General features: G+C 50.9%; 1 protein-coding gene across 1 annotated transcript in view; it reads left to right on the top strand.

The window, feature by feature from the left end:
- The window catches only part of IFT122 (intraflagellar transport 122), a 67863-nt gene that overhangs the window by 42132 nt on the left and 3458 nt on the right, over positions 1-22273 (top strand). Inside the window, 9 exon segments of the mRNA XM_019646044.1 lie at positions 1776-1937; positions 7068-7234; positions 10078-10249; positions 11692-11794; positions 13852-13992; positions 15133-15227; positions 18509-18609; positions 20574-20739; positions 21727-21838. Coding sequence (XP_019501589.1) covers positions 1776-1937; positions 7068-7234; positions 10078-10249; positions 11692-11794; positions 13852-13992; positions 15133-15227; positions 18509-18609; positions 20574-20739; positions 21727-21838 — 1219 coding nt within the window.

The following is a 22273-nucleotide window of genomic DNA, read 5'->3' on the forward strand; positions in this document are numbered from 1 at the left end:
CTCTCTCTCTCTCTCTCTCTCTCTCTCTCTCTCTCTCTCTCTCTCTCTCTCCCTCTCTCCCAGCTCCATTATAAGGAGTGTCTGTGTCCCATTGTTTGCTTACCTGCATGATGGTTTGTTCAGAGCCATATACCTGTAATGCCCAGTACTACTTATGATCAGGGGTGTCATTTGTGAATCATCTGGTCTGGATCTAGATGTCTTAATCTGAAGCCGTGGAACATAATTTTTCTCTATGCACAGGTATCTGACCTCTTTGAGGGCCACCTCTCATCATTTACCAGGTCTTACTGAGTTTCTGTTTCATTGCTGCCTCTTCTGTGCTATGAGCTGGCAGCCGGTTAAAGTAAACTTGTAAGAATTGTCTCTTGAAAAAGAGTAAAGGGCCTTCAAGTGAGGACCCATTTGGGCTGCTCTGAGGTCTTAGTTGCTTGCTTCTAGGCACTTGGCATTATTCCCAAGAACCGAGGTTCCTTACTAGGCTCCTTTGACAGGTGAGAGGTAACTGTACTGGTAACAGTTGGAAGATAATCCGCCCAGATGGCTTCATGCATACTGAATATGCATAAATCGTTTTCCTTGATCATGGTGATATTCTGTGGCCCAGAATGGATTATGGCCTAAGTTCCATGTCTAGTGAAACCTATTTCTTTATCGCACTGCAAGATTTTAATTGATGTTCTACAATTAGGAATTAGTTTATTTGGCTGATTAGCCTAAACTATGTGTAGTTTCTTTTTGTTTTTTAAATCATTTCTGTCAGTGGGGAAGCATGTTGCCTCCAGCTGTTAAAACTTTCACCAGCTTGTCTGGGAGTTTGATTCAACGTCTCATCTTCCTCCACTGTGGTACACTTGATAGAAAGCAATCGAAGGAAACTGCTGTGGATGAGAGATTGGGTGCTATTGAGTGTTTACAAATACTTGAGCTATAGACTAATGAATGTTCCCTAACACAGGAGGAAGGAGTATGCCAGTTATTTCTCTTCATCCTCAGCACTGCTACATGTCTGTGTGTGTGCACACGTGTGTGTGTGCACGCGCATGTGCATGTATATGCACATGCAGCTGTGTTGGGGGACCATCACTTGTTTCCGAAGGTGGTATTATGTGGTACAAAGAGCATCTGGACTTGGACTGAGCCTAAATGCCAGCTCTGTATGACCTCCACCTGCTCCTCTTTTGAGTCTCAGCTTCCTTCAATGTGATGCCTGGGTAGTACAACCCATCCTTGGGTCCAAGTATATACTTGGTGCCTACTGGGTGCTCAGTGTGTGGCATCACTCACCTTCCCTTTACAGACAGGGACATAGTAAAGCCCATTATCTGATTTTGTTCTTCTTATTGGGAAGAAACCCGAAACTTTCTCCTTGTCTACCGTCATTGTGAGTTACAACCCCACCAAACCAGGCCTGGGGACTTGAGAGACCTTGGGAGCTGGGGGGGGGGGCGCCAACAAGTGGGCAGTACACACCACCCTAAGTATGCAGTTGTTTCCTTAGAAGAATATGCAAGAAAGTCACCCTGAGGAATTTCCATTAAACAAACAAAAGCTGTATCTCTTTTGATCTTCACTCATCTGGGGAAAAAATCAGCTTTTGTTGTCAAGCATTCCCACCAGAAACCTAGGTGAGAGACACAACAGCCCAGGAGCCAAGTGTAGGTTCCAGTAGGAAGGCCCAGGGGCTTCACTTGAAATAGCAACATCTAACTTTTGTAAAGGCTGCTTCCTGCCACGGCTGCAGAGGCCATTTCCTGTGCTTCTAATTTTTCCAGGAGAGGAAGAAGCGGGGAGAGACCAACAATGACCTGTTTCTGGCAGATGTGTTTTCCTACCAGGGGAAGTTCCACGAGGCCGCCAAACTGTACAAGAGGAGCGGGCACGAGAACGTCGCACTGGACATGTACACCGACCTCTGCATGTTTGAGTATGCCAAGGTAACATCCCCACTTCCTGGCGGGAGCCGCCCCGTGGAATCCATGGGCAGTGTTCTGACACTGTGGTGTCCGAGTTGTTTACCCCAAGAGGTGGTACAGACAGAAAACAGCAATGGAGGGCAAGCCAGTAAGCAGAGGAGCCGGCGATTACCACTGGTTGAGGCTGACCTAAAACTGACCCTCCAGGGTGACATCAGAGGGACAGACCATGACAGTTCAGACCTTTGTCAGTGACAAAACTGGATGGACTGTGAGTCTGAACCCGCAGAGTCCCTTTGTTAAGTGTTCAGGGTTTAGGGCAGCAGGACTGTCTCCCACAAATGCTCTCCAATCTTTGTTAGAAGCCACCAAGAATCCGTGTCCTCAGGCATGGGTGATTCTGCCATCCTCATAGAGGACAGTGTGCTTCACTCTGGCCCAGGTTTCCTAAGCGCCCACTCTATGACTGGTACCGGCTTCACACTGGGTCTTGGAGACGCCATGACAGAGTCCTTGCCCTCTGGTCCTCGCACAGTGTGCCTTCCATCACCCGGGCGGGTGCAACGTGGCTCCCAGCCATCAGCATGGGTGATGGTGGAGATCTCCCCTTGTATTTGGAGGGCCCCAGCACGTATGGGTACATGAAGGACATCTTCCTGGAGCAGGCCTATGATGGCTTATATGAGCCTGAGTCCCACTGAGGAGCACAGAACCCCCAGGACAGCTTGCAGTGGAGCCTGATGCAAGGTGAACAGAGCCTTGGGCCCGTCGCACAACCAGGCCTTTCCTTCCACCTGAGGTGCTTCTGTTAACCTGCCTTTCCCGGCAGTGTCAGAAGAGGCTTCAGAATGTTACTAAATGAGTCATCAGCCACAACCAATTAGTGGCTATTAATGTCAGTTATCTAGCTCACAAGTTCAAGATGGGAAAAATCCTCCCCATTTTTTTCTGCTCTTCTATTCCTGAAGGTGGCTGCGGCTCTTTTATTTTCCACCATCTGTGAGATCCTGGGGCTGAAGGTTGTGTCTGGGTCACTGTGATGTGGCTCAGGAGTTCCTGGTCATCAGTACCTGGACGAGCACCTGGTACCCAGCCTGTCTCCTCACCTTGGTGGTTCCTTCACTCCGTCCCTCAGATCTGGGTGCTTTAGGTTCCTCCACTTTGCCCTCTTTAACTTTTTTATAGCCCCTGTACACTCCCAGCACACGCATACACAATTTAACACTGAATTCATATTGATAACACCAAAATCAGTGCGTCTCTTTCTGGGAATAACAACATTTATTTATTTATTTACTTTTATTGTTAATTTCAGGTGTACAGAACAATGCAATAGTTATCCTTTTCACCTTTCACACAGAAACAACCCCCCTTCCCATCTACTGCCCTCCCACCCCCGAGATCATGCTTATCTATTACAATTCCATTGACTCCATTCCCACACTCTACTCCACATCCCGTGACTATATGTATATATAATTATAGTTGCCATACAATATTATTCAACATCAGCTTCAGATATACAGTGCCGTGGTCAGGCCTTTACACTGACTATGAAGTGGTCTCCCTAACAAGACATGAGTCCATCTGGCCCCCTAAAAAATATTTACAACATTATTGATTATATTCCCCAGACTGTCTTTTCCATCCCTGAGGCCATATTGTAGTTACCAATTTGTAGTGTCTCATCCCTTCCTCTTCTCCTTCATCCCCACCCCCTCCCAACTAACAACTCTCAGTTTTTCCTCTGTGTCTCTGAGACTATTTCTGTTTACATTTCTCATTTATTCAGTTTTTTGGAATCCGCATTTAAGTGAGATCATATGGTATTTGTCTTTCTCTGCTGACTTATTTCACTTAGCATAATGTTCTCTAGTTCCATCCATATTGTTGCAAATGGTACTATTTCCTTCTTCTTTATAGCTGAGTAACACTCCATTGTGTAAATGTACCATAGTTTATTAATCCAGTCATCTACCGATGGGCATTTCGGTTGTTTCCAAGTCTTAGCTATTGTGAATAGCTCCACAATGAACATAGGGGTGCATATATTTTTTCGGATTAATGTCTTGGGTTTCTCTGGATAGATACCTAAGAGTGGGATTGCTGGGTCATAAGGTAGTTCCATTTCCAGTTTTTCGAGATACCTCCATACTGATTTCCATAGTGGCTGCACCAGTCTGCAGTCCCACCAACAGTGCACCAGGGTTCCCTTTTCCCCACAACCTCGCCAGCATTTGTTGTTTGTTGACTTATTGATGATAGCCATTCTGACCGGGGAATAACAACATTTAAACCGAGGCCAAAACTTAGGCTAAGGAACTGAATCCTAGGGGTAGAATTTAGGCTTTAGGAGAGCTGGCTGTGGTTGTTCTTTGGAACCTCTGAAACCTATCAGCAGGCGTCTGTGGTGCAGCAGACAACACCTCACCTTGGCCGTGAGCCCTGGTCCTTCCTATGGGTGACTTGGGGAAAGGCTCTTGACTTTGCTAAGCCTCCATTTCCCTCTTGCAGAGTGACATAGCTGCAGCTTAGCTTAGTTCTGAGAACTGCACCAAATTATGAGAAAGGCCAAGCTTTACAAAGACCAAGCTGTCGAAAGGTTAGGAAAGTGAGAGGGGCCAAGCCTGACCACAGAGTGGCTGTTCTTCAGACCTCTCCCTGGTCAGCCTCACTCCTGCCCCTCCACGGAGGCCCCTCCTCACACTTTGGGTGGGCTTCGTGCTCCCACAGTCTCCCACACAGAAATGCAGCCCATCTACATCCTCTATCTGGTCTGCCTCTCTATGAAGGTAAATACCTAGGGGTTGTTTTTAGTTATACTTTTTTTTTTTTTTTAATCACAATTCCAAGAAGGTTGGTTCTGTTTCAATCCCCTCCCCGCAATAGTTTGAGAAAATGTGTACATACACATTATGTCAGGGTTGGGGGGACATAGTACTTATTAACATGGCATGTTTTTGTTTATTTGAAAATTACTTCCCAAGGTTCAATCTGGTTTTCAGAAAATTTTTAAATTACATTCCCACGTACAAATAAATTGTATGCTTTCTGGATAAGTGACATGTTTATATGGTGATAAAGGGAATTATAATGCTCTTAACTCTTATGTAGTATGTCCTTATCAAAATCACCAAGCATGAGAACACTGTTTAGTCTCATTCATCACTCAGCACGGCCTCTTTCTGTCTACTTTAGGGCAAAGTCTTTGCCATGGCCCCAGATAATGTGTAAATTAGCTTCATGGAACCAAAGAACCTTTGAAAACCCAGTTTGTTGAGCCTTGAAGAAACCATTTAGACTCAGCTTCAATTAAGTCAGAGCTCCTGGAACTGGACTGTTGTGCTAGAGGAGGCTCCTTCAAGCCTGTGAGCTGTGTGTCTGGCTGGTCTCCTCATTCACGACCCAAATTTTATGGCTCGCTTTTGGTCTCTGACCCTTCTCACTACGGTCGCCCAAGTCCACTGCCCACTGAGCACTCACTTTGAAGGACATTTCTGATCTCTTAGGATGCCTGCTTTCCCCAGCTACTAACCTCATCTGACCAACCGGGTTAGCAGAGCTTTCAGCTTTGCGTTGGCATAAAGAGCACGGGTTGTATTAATAGCAGCTGCTGAGAATAAAGACTGTGTCTGTAATGGCCCAAACTAGCCATCTTCGGAGAGTTAGTAGCTGCTTTCCAAGCCCCTTTCCCTGTGTGAACTCCGAAGGGACCAAAGGCCAGTGAGGTGGGCCTGTCTTTTATTGGATATTTGGGTAGATGATGTTCTTTCCTCCCCTTAAAATACTTGGTTGCCTTAGGCCAATCTAATGTATTATTTTAGGGGCTACACAATTACCCTGAAAGCAAATGGAAAAAAAAAAAAAGAGAGAGCTAATTGTTCGAGTAGGTTTTTAGCATATCTTGACTGCACTTTCCTGACAAATGAGTGCTAATCATGGGGAAAGGAGTGCTTTTTTTGTACTTTGTGAGGTTGACACAGCACACTCTCTGCAGGGTACATTATTCCTAAGACAAACCGCTTCTTACCAGTAATGCAGATCGGGGCTCTCAACGCTCTCAATTTCCCCTTTTGAAAAGCCCCACCTTTAAAAATGTCAGCACCAAAGCTGCCTCAACTATGACAAACTCCCACGTATATATTCTGGGTAACTGTATCCTGAAAAGAGGTGATTTTCTGAAGCTATTTCTCACGCATTCTAAGGCCAACCCAGAGAAGCTGGGCCTGGCCCTTCGGAGGCCCCCTGTGGCGGTGGAAGGAACATAGGCCCTGAGGCTTGACCTCTGAGCCTCCGGATCCATAGGCCTCTCTTCCTTCAGGGTTTCTCTCCAGGCCCCTTCCCCCACCTCAGATCCCCCATGGCCTCCTGCTGTCCCCACTCCTGCAGACCTGGTGTCCAGACAGTGTGATACTATCCAGTTGAGAAGTAATTAACCAAAAACATTTGTGCTCTTTATCTGCCCTAGGCAGATAGCTGGGGGCAAAACCAATGGGATGATGCTCTAAATTCAGGCAACAGAACTTGAATAGAATCAGAAAACAGATGCGAGTCGTATTTCCAGTGTGGTGGGGATGGAGAGAAGGGGCCCTCCTAGACTCTGTAAATCGTTTTGTCTAAGTTGAAGGGACCACGTGCTGAGCTTCACTCTGAGGCATGTGGTATGATCCCTATTTATCTGAATAACGATTGTAGGTCTGAGCATTTGAAATTGTACAACCAGGTTGTAGAGTCACTCTATAGGAATAGTCACACATACATCAAACTATATGAGAGAGAGAGAGAGAGGAAGTGACCTGATCATAAACCCTCCCCACTGCAGTCTGTGTACAGTACTGCGAAGAGTCCGGAAAGTGTTGTTTAGCTGAAGAACAAATGTCCGTTAGTGGGAAGGGCAGGAAGCATTGAGGCCCACAGTCCTTGACACTGTCCCAGGACTCCCAGGAGCACCTGTGGGCGGCCTAGGAGCACTCCTCCCTGACACCTGGGACTGCCCCCAGTCAGCTAGGCAGGGATGGGCTCACACTAGCATCCTGATCGCCTGCTTCAGCCAAATGGAGCCTTTCTTTGCTCCAGCTTTCGGCAGCCTGACGTAATGCTGGCAGCAGGAAGTTCTAATTCGGAGTGTTTTTGTTTGTTGTGCTTCCTCAGGATTTCCTTGGATCTGGAGACCCCAAAGAAACAAAGATGCTAATCACCAAACAGGCTGACTGGGCTAGAAATATCAACGAGCCCAAAGCTGCTGTGGAGATGTACATCTCAGCAGGAGAGCATGTCAAGGCCATAGAGATCAGCGGCGACCATGGCTGGGTTGACACGTAGGTTTTAGTCCCAGCCCCACAAAGCATTTGGCGGCATATCATGTCATGTCAGCTCTTCGCTTTGACTGACAAGGAAAAAAAATAGTGTTTCTCTAAATAACTAATTCGAATGTGGTAGTAACCAGGTTTTTGAGAGACACAGAGATTGAATGAGGCATTTGCTGCCTTTGAGGAGCTTAACGAATTCCTGGGGGAAAGGGTGGCAGGCAGTGAGGAGGGAGAGACACCCAGGCGTTGGCGCTGCCATTCCCTGAGCCCTCCCTATGAGCCAGGCACTGCGGTACCTTGCAGGCGTTTGGTCCCCCCCACACACACACACGCCCTAAGCATGGGTGTTTCCGTATCCATCTTCCACATGAGGAAACCAAGGCTCAAGGACCAAGTGGTCACACAAAGCAAAATAGCTGGGAAGTCGTGAAGCTGAGCTTCAATCCCATCTGGCCGACGTCAATGCCCATAACACCTATAATGGGAGGAACTGGAAAAGAGCAAGAAAAATTTCTGGCACAGCAGGAAAGGGGATGTAAATTCTCACGGGAGGAACCATAGATGTCTTCTAGAAGGTAGTCTTCACATGAAAGGCCTTGATGCGTTTTAAGAGGCAGAGATGGTAGGAAGGGGCAGGACATGCAGGCCAGAAGAGCAGCAGAAGCTGAACTGGCTGTGGCTGGAGTAAAAGCTGTAGGCGGGGGAGGTTGAAGGACAGCTGGCTGCGGGCAGGGGGTCTGAGCAGGTCGCACCGGGAGGGCCTCGGGTGCCAAGCAGGCATTTAGGTTTGTCAGTAGGTAGCGAGGATCCCTGGTCAGGGCTGTGCTGTCGGAAGCCCACTTAGGCTGTGGGTGTAGAACGGAGGTGAAAACGAGAGGAAGGGAGACCGGATGTGTGGCAGTGCCGCAGACCGGGGAGAAATATGGTGGCTAAGGGAATGAGTGAGACATGGAGGAGGCAGAACTGACGGGACCCAACGGAACGGGGTCGTCCCGGTGGGGCCAGGCGAACGGGTTGCAGGCTGGTCCTGAGTTCTGGGCCTGGTGGCAGTAATGCCACTCGCTAAGGCAGGGACAGAAGCAGAGCAGGCTTGGGTGGGGCTGCCGGACAGAGGATGGATTCAGTGTTGGGACTCTTAGACAGCGAACCTCCAGCGGGAGGTCAGGGAAAGTGGGCTTCATGCTCATACACATGTATGTGTGTGCGCACGTGTGTGTGTGTGTGTGTGTGAGTGTGTGTGTGAGAGAGCGCACGCACATGTGCATATATGTGCGTAAGCTGCCACAGCTGTTAGAGAGCAGGTGAGGGAGCAGCTCCTGAGGTCAGCTCAGTCTGAGTCCTAAAGGCTGTTGGTTGTCCTGTGGTCCACAGCTAGTGGTGGCCCAGACAGGACTTGGGTAGCGAGAGGGGCTGGCTAATGACTAAGTCACTCCCGTGAGCCCACCATATGGTTGGCGTGTGTGTCCAAGAATAAAGTTTCTTTAAGAAAGAGGCACAGATTTTGCCCCCCGGTTTATTCTTTTCACAAAAGGAGTGGTATAGGAGAACCAGGCAGGCTTAAGTCCCGCTCTCTCCTCTAGTTTTTCATGTCTCTTTCTTTTGCAACTGACATGTATCAGGTTACCTTGAGGAGAGACTTAACTATTTCAGGAAAGAGACATTCAGCATGTTTTGCCCTTTTCCAGGCTGTAAAAATGTCTCTTCTCCAGGGACATTTGGTTTGATGGGTGGGGCTGAGGGGGCTCTAAGGGGTTGCCTGTGCCACCTTTCCCTAAAAACGTGTCGTTTCTCTGCTGAGAAGCGTTATTTTTAGATGCCATTATTATTCTAAGTACGGATTGACAAGCCTCCCTGAGCTTGCCTGTCTCTGAGACAGGGATCGGTTACAGCTGCTTCCCCTTCCTTTCTCACAAAAAGCAAGCTGGGTAGGACCCCTCTCTCCTGGGAGAGCTGGTTTTACTCCAAACCCTGCCCTGACCAGAGGGAACAAGCATGTTCCATTCAGCCCCCATGTCCCCACAAGGAGTGGGAGAGCCGGTCACCCCTGGGGAGAAGTGGTGAGCCAGCGGTCTCTGTGGCCCCCCACCCGTGGTTAGCACCTTGGCCAGGAGGGGAGGCCCAGTCAGGATTTCCTGCAGGCCTTTCTTGCAGAGCCCAGATCAGGCCCCACACGTGCCCCTTCCTCTAGAGGCCGCCTCACTGAAGAATTGTCATGCCTCTGCCTCTTCTTTCTCATGAGAATCCCCCAAACCATGGTGGGAAGAGCACTCTGCCACTTCCTGGCTGCAGAGTCAGGTGGGTTGCTTTACCTTCCAAGTTAGCCTGGAGTCTTCTCAGTTGTAAAATGGGAATAAAACATGGTGGTGGAGATTCAATGAGCCCGCTCATGTGAATGCTCATGGTGCTGTGCTTGGTGCAGCAGGTGATCAGCAGATGTTCAATTCTCTCCCCAGATCCTGCTGGATAGATTAGTAACTCCTGTGGAAGGCACGTGAGGTGGTGGTGGTGGCGGGGGGGACAGTGTCCTTTAGAAGGCAACCTCTCCCAGTCACTGGGCAGTTTCCAGAGTGTGTATTCACTCATTTAATAACCCCCCTCGAGCTCCNGGGGGGGGGGACAGTGTCCTTTAGAAGGCAACCTCTCCCAGTCACTGGGCAGTTTCCAGAGTGTGTATTCACTCATTTAATAACCCCCCTCGAGCTCCAGGGGCTGTGGCACCATATTGAGCACTGGGGACATCGGCGTGAATCGATACAGAGCCTGCCCTCGAGAAGCCCCAGGAGCCCACGCTGCTTTCTTCCATCAGGCTCCTTCCAGGAGGCCATCTCCTCCCTGTGCGCTTGCTTCTCCAGGTTAATCGACATTGCCCGTAAGCTGGACAAGGCCGAGCGGGAGCCGCTGCTGTTGTGCGCTCACTATTTTAAGAAGTTGGATAACCCTGGCTATGCGGCTGAGACCTACCTGAAGATTGGTGACCTGAAGTCCTTGATTCAGCTGCACGTGGAGACCCAGCGCTGGGATGAGGTGAGGGTAGAGCATGCCCTGGGCCACAGGGGGCTTTTTGGGGTTTGGATGGAGGGCAGATGCCCTCATTGTGGGAATGAACATAGCCCTGGCAGGTCAGGAGACTTAACCTTGAATTCTCTGAGCTAGAGTATCCTGGAGGGCCTCTGGTACCAGCTTTCCCTTTGTTCGTTCGTTCATTCATTCATTTCAGAAAAGCTCTATGGACTGCTGGCTCTGTGCCAGTGCTGTGATAGAGACCGGGGATGTGAGAATTAATGTGAAGGCATCCAGTACTTGCTGTTGGTCTGAGCTGCCTCTGGCTAGCACCATAGGCTGATGCATCTCTGACGTGGAGACACACCTGTGTGACATTTAAAGTCTGCTGGGTGGCGTTTTGTCAGAAAATGCCAGGTACAGGCTGCCAGAGCCATTTCAGGGGTCAGGCTCCTACTCCTCCTTCTTGCCTACCTGCCACCCCCCACCCCCGCCCACCCCCAGATCTAGCCTCCTCTGGCCTGAGGAACAGGTAAGAAGAATTAGCCAGGCCAGCAGGAAAGATGGCTGAGGTGAGGCTGCAGAAGCAGCTATTTGTTGCCCCTTCTGTGGCTTGAACTCACAGATAACACACTGGCTATCTGTGCCCTGGATTGAAATTCAGCCCCAAGAGGATTAGAGGCTGAGCCCTAAGTCCTTACCCCACCTCACCTGCCCACCACGGTCTAGTTTACAGAGCCAAAGCGAGGACTTTTCTGGGTATGACATATCTGACTCCTGTCTGACCTTTGAGCTGCTCCATTTGGTGAGGTGACAAGGTCACTGATGAGAAAAGGTGGGGTTAGAGACAGAGGCAATAATGGCTTCTCAAGATAAATTTATCAGGAGCTTTCTCAAGCAGCATAAATTAGAACATCTTGAAACCACTCAATCCAGGCTGTATATCAGGCAAGCTTTCTCTCGTTGCCACATACTGTCCGCCGTGATTCATTTCCGATTCTCCTGGCCTGACAGGTGGTTCTGGGGCTTAGATAAGCAGTCGCTGGGTCCCATACAGCGCCACCAACCCACCGTCATCTTTGACAGCTAATACACAGGATGATGATAATGTCAGTTCTGTTTCCTTAGGTGTCGCCTGCAATTAAAAGAAATCTGTGTGCAGCGCCGCAGGAGCCCACGCAAACCCTCAAAATAAAATGTTTCCGATTCTGTGCCGCTTCTATGGTCCAGAAACAGCCTGTGTTGTTAGTGAATCCAGTTGCTTGCATATTGCTGTTAATTGCCTTTTGTTTTCAAAGAGCTGATTTGTTTTTGCGTTTCTGGGGGTGGTGGAGGGGAGGCACTCTCCCCCTCTGAGTTGTCAGGCTGGCAAAATATGACATCCCTAATGGATTCAGCCAAGTGCCATGTTTTCATGGGGGCTGCGGGGGCTGCTTTATTATGAATGCATTTGCTCCTTCCTCCAGGCCTTTGCTCTGGGCGAGAAGCATCCCGAGTTTAAGGATGACATCTACGTTCCCTACGCTCAGTGGCTGGCAGAGAACGATCGTTTTGAGGAAGCCCAGAAAGGTAGGCCACACAGACTGGCACCAGGCAGAAGGGGTAGGAGCAAGCCCTGCCCAGACACACATTGCAGGACGGCTGCTGAGCCCCTCCCAGTGTAGACCCTAGGAAGGATGACTTTATCTGGGGATGTGATGTGTTTAGTAGTGAGAGACTGGGGAGGCAGTGGAAAGAACGTAGGCTTTGGAGTCAGACACACCTGGATGCATCACTCACCTTAGGCAGGTCCTATCTCCTCTCCGAGCAAAGCGCTGTGCACACAAATATCCTTCCATTTAACCCTCACAACAGCCCTAAGATGTAGGTACCATTTTGTAGATGAGAAAACTGACATTGGAAGAGGGAAAGGGATTTTGCCTGAAGCCCCACAGCAAGGAAGTGGCAGAGAGGGAATTTGAGCCAAGGCGGGGTGAGGACAAAGTGAGAGGACTCCTACAGTGTCTAGCACTGTCTCACCTGCCACTTTCCTCCACCATGAATAGAAACTTGGATTCTCTTTCTGGCTCAGATAACTGGGGTGTCCTCTGCTCCTTGGCATTTCCCCTGGTAAAGGGGGCCGCACACCACGTTTGGTTGGCATAGGAGTGAAATAGGAGTGAAAGGGTGTATAGAGCTTTAATGGTAATAATAATTTAAAAACGTGACTGCCTTCTCTGTGTCAGGCACTGGCTGGGCCCTTCACTACATGTAGTTAATCTTAAATCTCTGCAGCAGCCCTGCGGTGACACGGAGGCTAACTGTGCCCTGCAAAGCCGCAAAGCCAGACAGTGACAGAGCCCGAAATGGACCAGGATCTGACTGGCTAGGGAACCTGATTCTTCCGCTTAGGTGTTGCTGCCCCTTTAGGAATTCTTCCAGTTGGAGTTGGGTGTGTCATATTCTGTAGCATCTCATTTACATGTCTGTATGGCAGCAGTTGCCACTCTGGACATGTTTTGGAACAAATGTCTCCCTGTCGGAGTTCCTCAGCTCAGAGCCCCCTTTGAAGGACAGCGTGCTCACTACTGCTTCAGCGTTTCCAGAGCACCCAGTTGTTGAAGTATCTGCATGTTTGGGCAAAACATATCAACCTATCCATCTGTCTGTGTCTGCCCTTCCAAGAATCTATCGCCATAGTAACTTGGTACTCAGACAAGAGATTGGAGATGAGAATGCAACAAAGGCCAGACCTTTTCCTTTTCTAAAGCTGAAGATTTGGATCTGAGCTGAGTGCTCACATGTGGGCAAATGTCACAGCTAGAAGAGCTTGCCTGGCAGCCCCAACATTCCAAGGGTCTGACACATAGTAGGTACAGGAAATTTCTCTTAAATGGGTGTAGAAATGATTGAGATTTTTTTTTTTGCTTGTTTTCACAAATGTATGGTTGCTAGAGCCAAGCCAAAAATTTTTTCAAGATTGCCATCAAAATAACTCAGTTGACCGACTGAGGATTTGAGTTGGGCTCAGTTCTGTGACCTTGAGCATGCCACTTTACCTCCACCTTGCAGAGCACAACTTAAAAAATTCAGGTCCTGAGGCGGCCCGTTAGCTCAGGTGGTTAGAGCACAGTGCTCATAACACCAAGGTTGCTGGTTTGATTCCCTCATGGGCCACGGAGCTGCACCCTCCACATCTAGATTGAAGGACAACTACTTGACTTGGAGCTGATGGGTCTTGGAAAAACACTGTTCCCCAATAAAATTTCTTTAAAAAAAAAGAAAATGTCAGGTTCTGTTATGTCACCTCAGGAATCACAAGGCTTTGCCCTGGAATGGTGTGGGGGCAAAACCTCACTGTTTCGCCCTCAGACTTTGCCCTGCGATTTGCACCTCAGGTTTTTCTTGCTGCCATGCCTTTCCAAAGTGGGTTGCCTTTTTCCAGCCAAAAAGGAGCATATCTCACTGTAGTTTTTTCAGGATGTAGCCTCAGTTATTTATAGCCTTCGGCCTGAGAGGCGCATCCCAGCAACGAAGTGCCACAGATGCTCTGACAAGTGTCCTATTTCTCCGGAAAGCAGCCCCTTGCGAGCCACATAGAATTCCCTCCAACTCCCCCAACTGCCTGTGCTTTTGTGCCCCTCCAGCGTTCCACAAGGCTGGGCGGCAGGGGGAAGCAGTCAGGGTGCTGGAGCAGCTCACACACAACGCCGTGGTCGAGAGCAGGTTTAATGATGCTGCCTATTATTACTGGATGCTGTCCATGCAGTGCCTCGATATAGCTCAAGGTAAGCAAACACCAGCCGGGGCTACTCTGGCACCAAGATAAACATCGAGAAAGCTGGGACGTTTTAATTAAAGCCCTGGGCTTGTTTATTGGGTGTATTGTCCATAACCCTGCCTTGAAGCGGCGTAATCTGGTGTGTCATCTTTTTCCAGTTTGCCCGTAAGCTTAGGGATGAGATGAGAGCCCTCCTGGGGCTGCAGATTGGAAGGCCTGCCCTGTGTTGTTAATTCAGAACATATCTCTCCCCTGCTACCTGGGAGCCCATAACTGGACCTGAGTGAGCTCTGCATTTAAAAAAAAAAATTTAATGAAAAGATGAAAAAGAGATCACTTTACAATAACACACTCCAGATTCTCACTCATCCCAGGCAGAAAAATGGTTTCGAAGTTGCTTTCTTTCATGAGACTTCCCACGATGCTCTAAGGGAATTCTAGAAGTGGTGGTGGAGACAGGGAGATGTCTTTACTGGACCAAGGCCAACATGCAGGATGGGAAAACACTGGAATTGGAGGCAGCGAGGTGACTTGTAACAAGTCACAGTTCCTTCCTAACCTCCACGCCTGTCTGTAGCATGGGGGGTAACCTTGCCCGGCTTCCTTTCTAAGTCTGCTGCGAGCCTCACAGAAGCCATGGTTATAGTTTGCTAAATGTCAAGTCCAGGTGTAGGGTGACATGTTTCTGTTTTGGCCAGTGGTCTGCACTTTTGATGAGCCACGGCACAGCAGAAAGAGGCTTACGGTGAGCATGAATAAAGTTGACGCCTGCCCACCCTCCCCGCCAGGCCTCTCTGGTATGCCTGGCTGCCAGTGTTCACCTTCTTGCTCCAGCTGGTGCTCTCCCAGAGGAATGACCTTGTAGTGTGTAGTGTGGGATCTGGGAGAACCTGCAGGAAGCATCCTCAGACTTTTCCTGACCATGTGTTCTGACAAGCTGAGACTTGACTTGTCTCGGGATGGCCCGTGCTCCTAAGCACAGCACCTTTGCCATTCACTTCACCCCTTTGCCGCCCTCCCTAGCGTAGGTCTGGTGTAGAGAGAGAACTGACACCGGCAACAGTGCCATTCCCTAGCCTGTCCTTCTAGACACTGTTTGACGTGTCTTCTCCCTCCTGCCCTCCTGCCCTCTCACTGCGCACCACAGATCCTGCCCAGAAGGATGCGATGCTTAGCAAGTTCCACCACTTCCAGCACTTGGCGGAGCTGTACCACGGCTACCATGCCATCCAGCGGTACACGGTAAGGTGGCCAGGAGATGGGTGCCTGGTGAGGGAGCTGTCTGCTGAGCTAGGGGCACTGGGCATGTCTTAAACAGCAGCAGACCTCTGGGTGGAAAGTAAACCCACCAGGCAGGGTGACCTTCCGAGAAATCCTGCTCTCCTCCTGCGAGACAAAGTCTGGAAATTTGATTTTCTTTGATTAGCTACTTGTTTGACATGTAGCAAGCTGTGAGCTTCTGAATTAGCAAGCCAGAGTGGGTGGGCCTTTCTCGTTGCTTGCTTCAGGTGTGGGTGACTCAGGCTGACTCCGGGTTAGCCAGACAAATGGCTGCCTCTAAAATGATCAGGGGTGAGCATTCTGTGGGGCTCTCTCTTCTAGATGGGTGAAGGTCCAGCTCTAACCAGAGGCCTGAGGCCCTCCCTGGCCCTGCCACTCACTGGCTTGCTGTGTGATGTTGAGCAATTTACTCCCTCTCTGTGGCCCTCAGTTTCCTTCTCTGTAAAATAGGAGGGTTGGCTTGATCTCCAAAGACCTAAATGGTTATTTTTAGTCATTCCTTGATTCTTTTGATTAAACCATTTTAAATCTACCTCCTGACAATGGGGGACAGGTAACAGGTTGTCATCAGCTTGCTCATTTTGCATATCCTCAGTCACTCAACAAATGTTGATTAAGCTCCTACAACGTGAGCTTATCCTGTGCTGATCAGCCTGGAGGATAATATCAGTAACCAACCTGTACTGAGCACTTACTACATACCAGGCAATGTGCTGAGGGCTTCATCGTATCAACTAAATCAAAGCCTTTCAGCTGCACTGTGAAGTACTATCACCCCCATTTTAGAGATGAAACTGAGATGCTGGACAGAGGCATCCCAGGACATGAACCCAGACAGCCTGGCTCCACAGCTAGTGCCCTTAGTCTCTCCCTGCCCCTCCACTCTGACTGAGAAGCAGACCACTGGCCTTACGCCCAGCCCCACTGTGTGACCTTGGGCAAGCCGCTTGCTTTCCTCTGTGCTTCTGCTTCCTTCTTTATAAAATGGGGGGGGGGGTAATAATAGAACCTAACTTATGGGGTTGTTGTGAGGATTAAATGAACTAATATTAGGAAAGCACTTGAAAGAGTACCTGGCACAGAGTGACCCTAGGTGAATGTCAGCTTCTCCTACTGCCCTGCACAGAGGCTTCAAAAGTTTCTCATTGGCCTGCTCTCCCAGGTTGAGCAATTCATAGTTCTTTGACCATTTCTAAGGACCGGCCTTCCACCTGGGCACCTCTTTGCCCCCGCCCCCCTCCGGTTTGTGCTGAACTCTCAGCACATTATTTGCCTCTGGGGAAAGTCTGGCAAGAAAGACTCCTCTGATAGGCTGTGCCTGAGCTATCCATAATCCTGCGTCACATCTCTAACCCACACTGGGGTCAGTGGTCTCAAGGGACCTCATCTTTCCTTACAGTCCTTTCGGGGCCCCTCAGCTCACCTGGAAATAAGCCACCCCAAAAAAGACCCCAAACAACTTAAGCTTGAAAGTCAGGGCCCAAGCTCAATCTCAACTTGCCTGAGCCACATTGGAACCCAGCTGTTCCTCTCCTCATCTTCTTCCTCCTCTGCACCTGGGGATGTGGGCTGGGGGTGGGGGGGGGGCCTCCTCTCTGTAACACCTGAGCTCTGCTCCAGGACCTCCGTGCAGCTGTTGAGCTTGTGACAGCTTCACACCAGCTGGGAGCCCTGGCCGTTCATGGCAGCTAAGGCTGCTTCTTTGGGCCATTCCTTAATTCAACAAATGCCTGCCGTGTGATGGGACACAGTGGTGAACAAGACATTGTCCCTGCCCCTGAGAAGCTCATAGTCTAATCATAAGCAGTTGCAGTACAGTTCCCTCAAGGGGAAAGCTTAGAGGCCTAAGAAGACTTCCTGGAGGAGGTGACCCCCTAAGCCAAGAGGAAGGAGAGCCGTAAGAATGGGGCAAGTGAAGAGAAGGAAGGACATTCCTGGCAGAGGTCACAGCATGTGCAAAGGTGGGTGGTATTTTAGGGTTTGGCCTCAGGGCCCAGCAGAGCAGCTCTGAGTCAGAGCAGACTGGAGAGGGAAGCAGCTGAGCTTTCCTGAGACAATGGCCTCCTTCCCAGAGGACAGGTACTCATCCCGAGGGGCCTCCTCCCCCACCCTGTTCTTTGTGGGACGTTTCTTAGCCTCCACACCTAGCACAGTGTAACCAGAGGCAGGCTTCTCCCTGGCTGTCACCCAGAAAAGGATACAGCTTCAGGTTTTCTTGGGTTCTTGGAACTAACAGAGGCTCTAGACATTTAAGTGAGAACTAAAGAGAAAATGCTGGGCTCTGAACTGAGGTGTAGTGTAAAGTGAGTCCTAGTGAATTTAGACCAATTAGGGCCAAGCCCTGGTGGCTAGGTGACGAGGATTGGTCTAGCAAGACCTTTCAGAAAATGTCAGTTTATTACCATTTAAGTGCTTGAGAGGGAGGCGTAGCTGGCCTGATTTAAGCACTGTCGTCTAAAGCAGTTTCAGTTTGCACGCATTGTGCCAGATTACTTCAAAATAGTCTTCTTAACCTTTTATGGACCCTTTCAGATAGAAAATTCCCTGTGGTCTGCTGTGCTGAGCTCCTGGCAGCCTCTGGGCACAGAAGACCTGTTCCATTCATTCGACTAACAAGTGTTGAGCGTCTCGGCTGTTAGGGCCTCTGCCAGGTGTTGGGCACAGGGATGAGCGCTGCGGGGCTCCACTGCATGTGTGTGTTTGGTGGGCATCGAACGGGCAGGCCGCTGTTCGAGAGCAGAGAAGAGGCGTGTGATTTCATGCTATAAAGGGTTAACTGCCTCTCTTTAAAGACAGGTTTATAGAGTGGTCGTGTCCCAAGTGGCACAGAGGTCTTCTCTTTTAGAGCTAATTGGAGACAACCTGAGCTCAGGGAAGTGGAATCATGACCAATCCCCGAAGCAGTGCCACTCAGAAGAAAGCCATGCGTGGGCTTTGGAATCAGACCTGGGTTTGAATCCCAGCTCTGCCCCTTTCCAGCCGCATGACTTGGGCAGATCATCTGTCTGGGCCTCGGTTTGCTCATCAGTGTAGTGAGGATAAAAATGGGTCCCTCACAGGACTGTGCTAAAGACCACATGAGACAGTGGCTATAAAGCACCCGCTCGCTGTACAGTAGGTGCTCATTAAGCAGATCTGCTCATTTACCGAAGTGTCTTGGAGTTATTGGCGGCTGCCTTTCGGCCTGGCCCAGCAGCGGCTCAGTTGAAGAATTCAACCCCCGTTTGCTTTTCTCACCGCAGGAGGAGCCGTTCAGTTTCCATCTTCCCGAAACCCTCTTCAACATCTCCAGGTTCCTGCTGCACAGCCTGACCAAGGACACCCCCTTGGGCATCTCTAAAGTGTATCCTTTCTCTTGCCCCCACTCTCTGTCCCACCCCTCCTGTCTAATGGCCCCGAGAAGTTCTTTCCAGAGCACTTTGCTGGCAGAGCCTTCCCTCTCTCCAGCAGCCCTCAGGGAAGAGAGAGAGCTTACCCGCTGCTGCTGTTTGCTGTAGAAGAGGCTCAGCCAAGAAGGCCGAGGGGCTAGTGCCAAGACGAGATTGGTTTTCAGGGCTCTCTGGGCTAGACCCAGCACTGGGTGTCCAGCCAGCACACTGTCCACGCCCTCCCGGAACCCACAAATGAGGGCATGACTGAAATGTAGGAAGTGCCAGGCCTTTGGGCTTGGAATCTTCTCTGGAGAGGTGGGTGGGGAGCATTTGTTCAGCCCAGGTGGCTGGAGTACCCACTGTGCCCCAAGTACCTATCCAGGCAGTAGGTGACAGAGCTGCTGTCTAGTGGGAGAGGTGACAAGTACCTGGGCCTGGTTCAGTGGGATGTGTGCTGTGTTCAAGGGTGGAATGCACTTCAGGCTGGGGCCGTGGCCAGGGAAGGATGCCTTGAAGATGTGACATCCATCTTGCAGGCTGAGGTAACCAGGAAGACGGTAGAGTAGATATTCCAGCAGAGTACCCAGCTCATGGAAAGGCACGGCGGTGAAGTGATGTGGTATGTGGGAGGAGATGACGCCTGCCCTAGGCAGCTAGGCTGCAGAGGCAGTGGCTCTTTCCTTCTCTGGCTGGTGAAGGCCACAGAGGGACTCTAAGCTGAGAAGGGGCTGAGGGCCTATGCTGCCAGAAACGACCAGGAAATGACTAGAATCTTTATGGTCCTCCAAATCATGAAGGTCATAATTATCCCCTGTCCTCTTCAAAATCTCAGTATTCTCTCAGCCCCTTCCCAGCCCCAACCCGACCTTATTTTCAGTAAAGAAAAAGGCCTCCCAGGAGAGGGCTCAGAAGTTCTAATTGGTGGTGTCTCTAAAAGGTCCCAGGCCCATCATTTACATTTCAGAGGAAACTCCCCCAAATCAAGCCATCCCTTCACTGACTGAGACCCCTGCAAAGGAGTGTCCAAGGCCACACCTGCTGGGGCCTCAGCACCTGCACCCAACCTTTCCCGCAAGTTCCATTCAAGTCAGCAGAGTTTGATTGAACCACTGCCCTGAACTTCACCCTATGCTGTCTACTGGGGACCCGGAAATGGCTCCTTGACTTTGAGGAGTCAGAGTGGAGACACAGACAAGGAAATTCACCTCCATACTGGGGATGTGGGGAGCAGGGTCCTCAGGGGAAGGAGAACGGGGTGGAGGCGTGGGACTTGGGCCTCAATGGTGAGCGGGGGCTTGCCAAGGGGAAGTGGGGAAGGGCATTTGCAGGTCGGGTGGGGACGAGGGGCAGGCTGGGCCTGGGCACAGCCAGCGTTTGAGGTGACCTGAGATGGAACACAAAGGCTTGTCAGCCTCAGACTGAGGAGCTCAGAGGGAGGCCTCAGCAGGAGAGCCGCCACTGAGAAATGGCTGTGACCCTTGCGGAAGCACAAGCAGAGCGAAGTGCTCCGTGAGCTAGAGCTGCGGGCGGCTCCCCGGCAGTCTGGGACCAGGCTCGCTATCTGGCAGAGCTGGAGCAGAAGGGCACTTGGTGCCAGGCATTCTAGGCCCTGGCTGGCAGGCTGGGCTAGGTGGGGAGAGTCATTTTGTCCTGGTCAGGGTACAAGATGAGCCATCAGCAGGCCTAGAGAAGCTAAGCAAGGTTAAAATATTAATGGAAACTGCACTGTCTTTGCCTCTGAAAAAAATCCCTGAGCCTTGATTTCCGAGAAATACACTCACATCCCACAAATGAACAAAGCACTCCTCAGGCTCCTGCCCATGCCCTCCTGGCCCCAGCACAAGCTGTGTTCCAGCACGGGCTCAGCACGAGGATAGGCGCTGCCAGCTCTCGGGCCCAGTGTGGCCTTTGCTGTCCTTAACCCTGTCCTCGGCAGGAACACGCTCTTCACTCTAGCCAAGCAAAGCAAGGCCCTGGGCGCCTACAAACTGGCCCGGCATGCGTATGACAAGCTGCAGGGACTGCAGATCCCCGCCAGGTTCCAGAAGTCCATCGAGCTGGGCAGCCTGACCATCCGCTCCAAGCCCTTCCATGACAGCGAGGTGAGGACACGGCCCCCTTGGACTGGGGGCTCCTCCTTATTGCCAGCCTCTTTGGATGTCTCCTGATGCTTCCTTGCCTGACCTGAAAGACGGCTGCTATGCTCTCAGGGCTCTGTGCCCCCTCCCCTGCGTAAGCCCTGGCTTGCCAACATCCTCCCCCTCCCCCTCTGCCTCCTCTGTTCTTTACTCAGCACCACCCACAGCCCCTTTTTATGCTCCAGCTACAGCCCCCAGTCCCCCTGAGTCCACAGCCCTGCCCTCCTCTGCTTCCTGGCCCTCCCAAGGCTCCGTGCCTGCTGTGGCCCAGCCCACGCTGCTCCACCCCTAGCCTCTCTCCACACCTCCATGCCCAGGTGGCTCTGCCTTCACCTCATCCTAGGAGCCCCTGCCCTAGCCCACCTTCCTTCTGAAACCAGGTTATTGCTGTCCACTTAATAACGCGGTTCTGTTCCGTAAACCCACCCATGTACCGCAGCCCAGTCTGTGCCCCAGCCTTCTTTCCTCTGACCCAACCAGGTACTACCTTTCACAGTTTCCTCCTTCAGGCTCAGAGCAGAGATTTGGCATCAGACGCACATGACTTCAGATCCCAGCTCCACCTTTTCTTAGCTATGTCTCAATTCTCCTCAGCCTCGGTTTCCTCCTCTATCCAACGGGAACGTGCATAATAGCTTTCCCATAGGTGGCTGTGAGGATGTATGAGCCAGCGCAGGTGACGTGCTTAGCACAGTACCTGGAGCATGGTAAGTGGCCAGTAAACGTGGCCATGGTTATTGTCATTGCTGCCAGAGCAGTGCTGCTGAGCCCTGCCTGTGAAGGAGGCATTCGGGACAGCGAGCCCCAAGTGACAGGCGCCCGGTGTCTCTGTAGGTCCTTACTCTGCTTCACAGAGCACAGAGCCCCAGGCCCAGTGCCCCCTCCCCACCCAGCTGGTGGCCTTTCCTCCGGGCGGCCAAGCCCAGTCTGTGGTGCTTGTGTTTTCTGTAGGAATTGGTGCCCTTGTGCTACCGCTGTTCCACCAACAACCCGTTGCTAAACAACCTGGGCAACGTTTGCATCAACTGCCGCCAGCCCTTCGTCTTCTCCGCCTCTTCCTACGGTGAGTCCGGCACATGCGGATGGGGCGCCAGTGGATGGCTGGGCTCACTTCCCTGCTTCTTGGCCACATGTGTCCTGAGTCATAAAATGGGGGCAGTGTGACACCCACCCTGCCTGACACACAGAGAGTCATTCAGAGTTCCCAGAGACAGGACCCACGGTGCTGAAGCACCCACTCCTCAGAGCCTGGTGTGGGGCTCTGCTCCAGGAATAGAGGCCACTGTCAGGCATTTGGTCTGGGAGGCTGAGATGGGCCCTCAAGTCCCAGCTCCTTCCATGCTGACATAGGATCAGAAGCCCCTTCCCGGTAGCTGGGCAGAGGCCTTGCCTCTTCCCTTGGAGAGGAGCCCATCCATCTCTTAGGGGGACCAAGGAGGGGCTAAAGGCTCCCAGTTCTCACTCCACACATACACATGCACACAGCCCCATCCCATTC

The sequence above is a fragment of the Hipposideros armiger genome, unplaced genomic scaffold (genome assembly GCF_001890085.2).
Source record: "Hipposideros armiger isolate ML-2016 unplaced genomic scaffold, ASM189008v1 scaffold_96, whole genome shotgun sequence".
Lineage (NCBI taxonomy): Eukaryota > Metazoa > Chordata > Mammalia > Chiroptera > Hipposideridae > Hipposideros > Hipposideros armiger.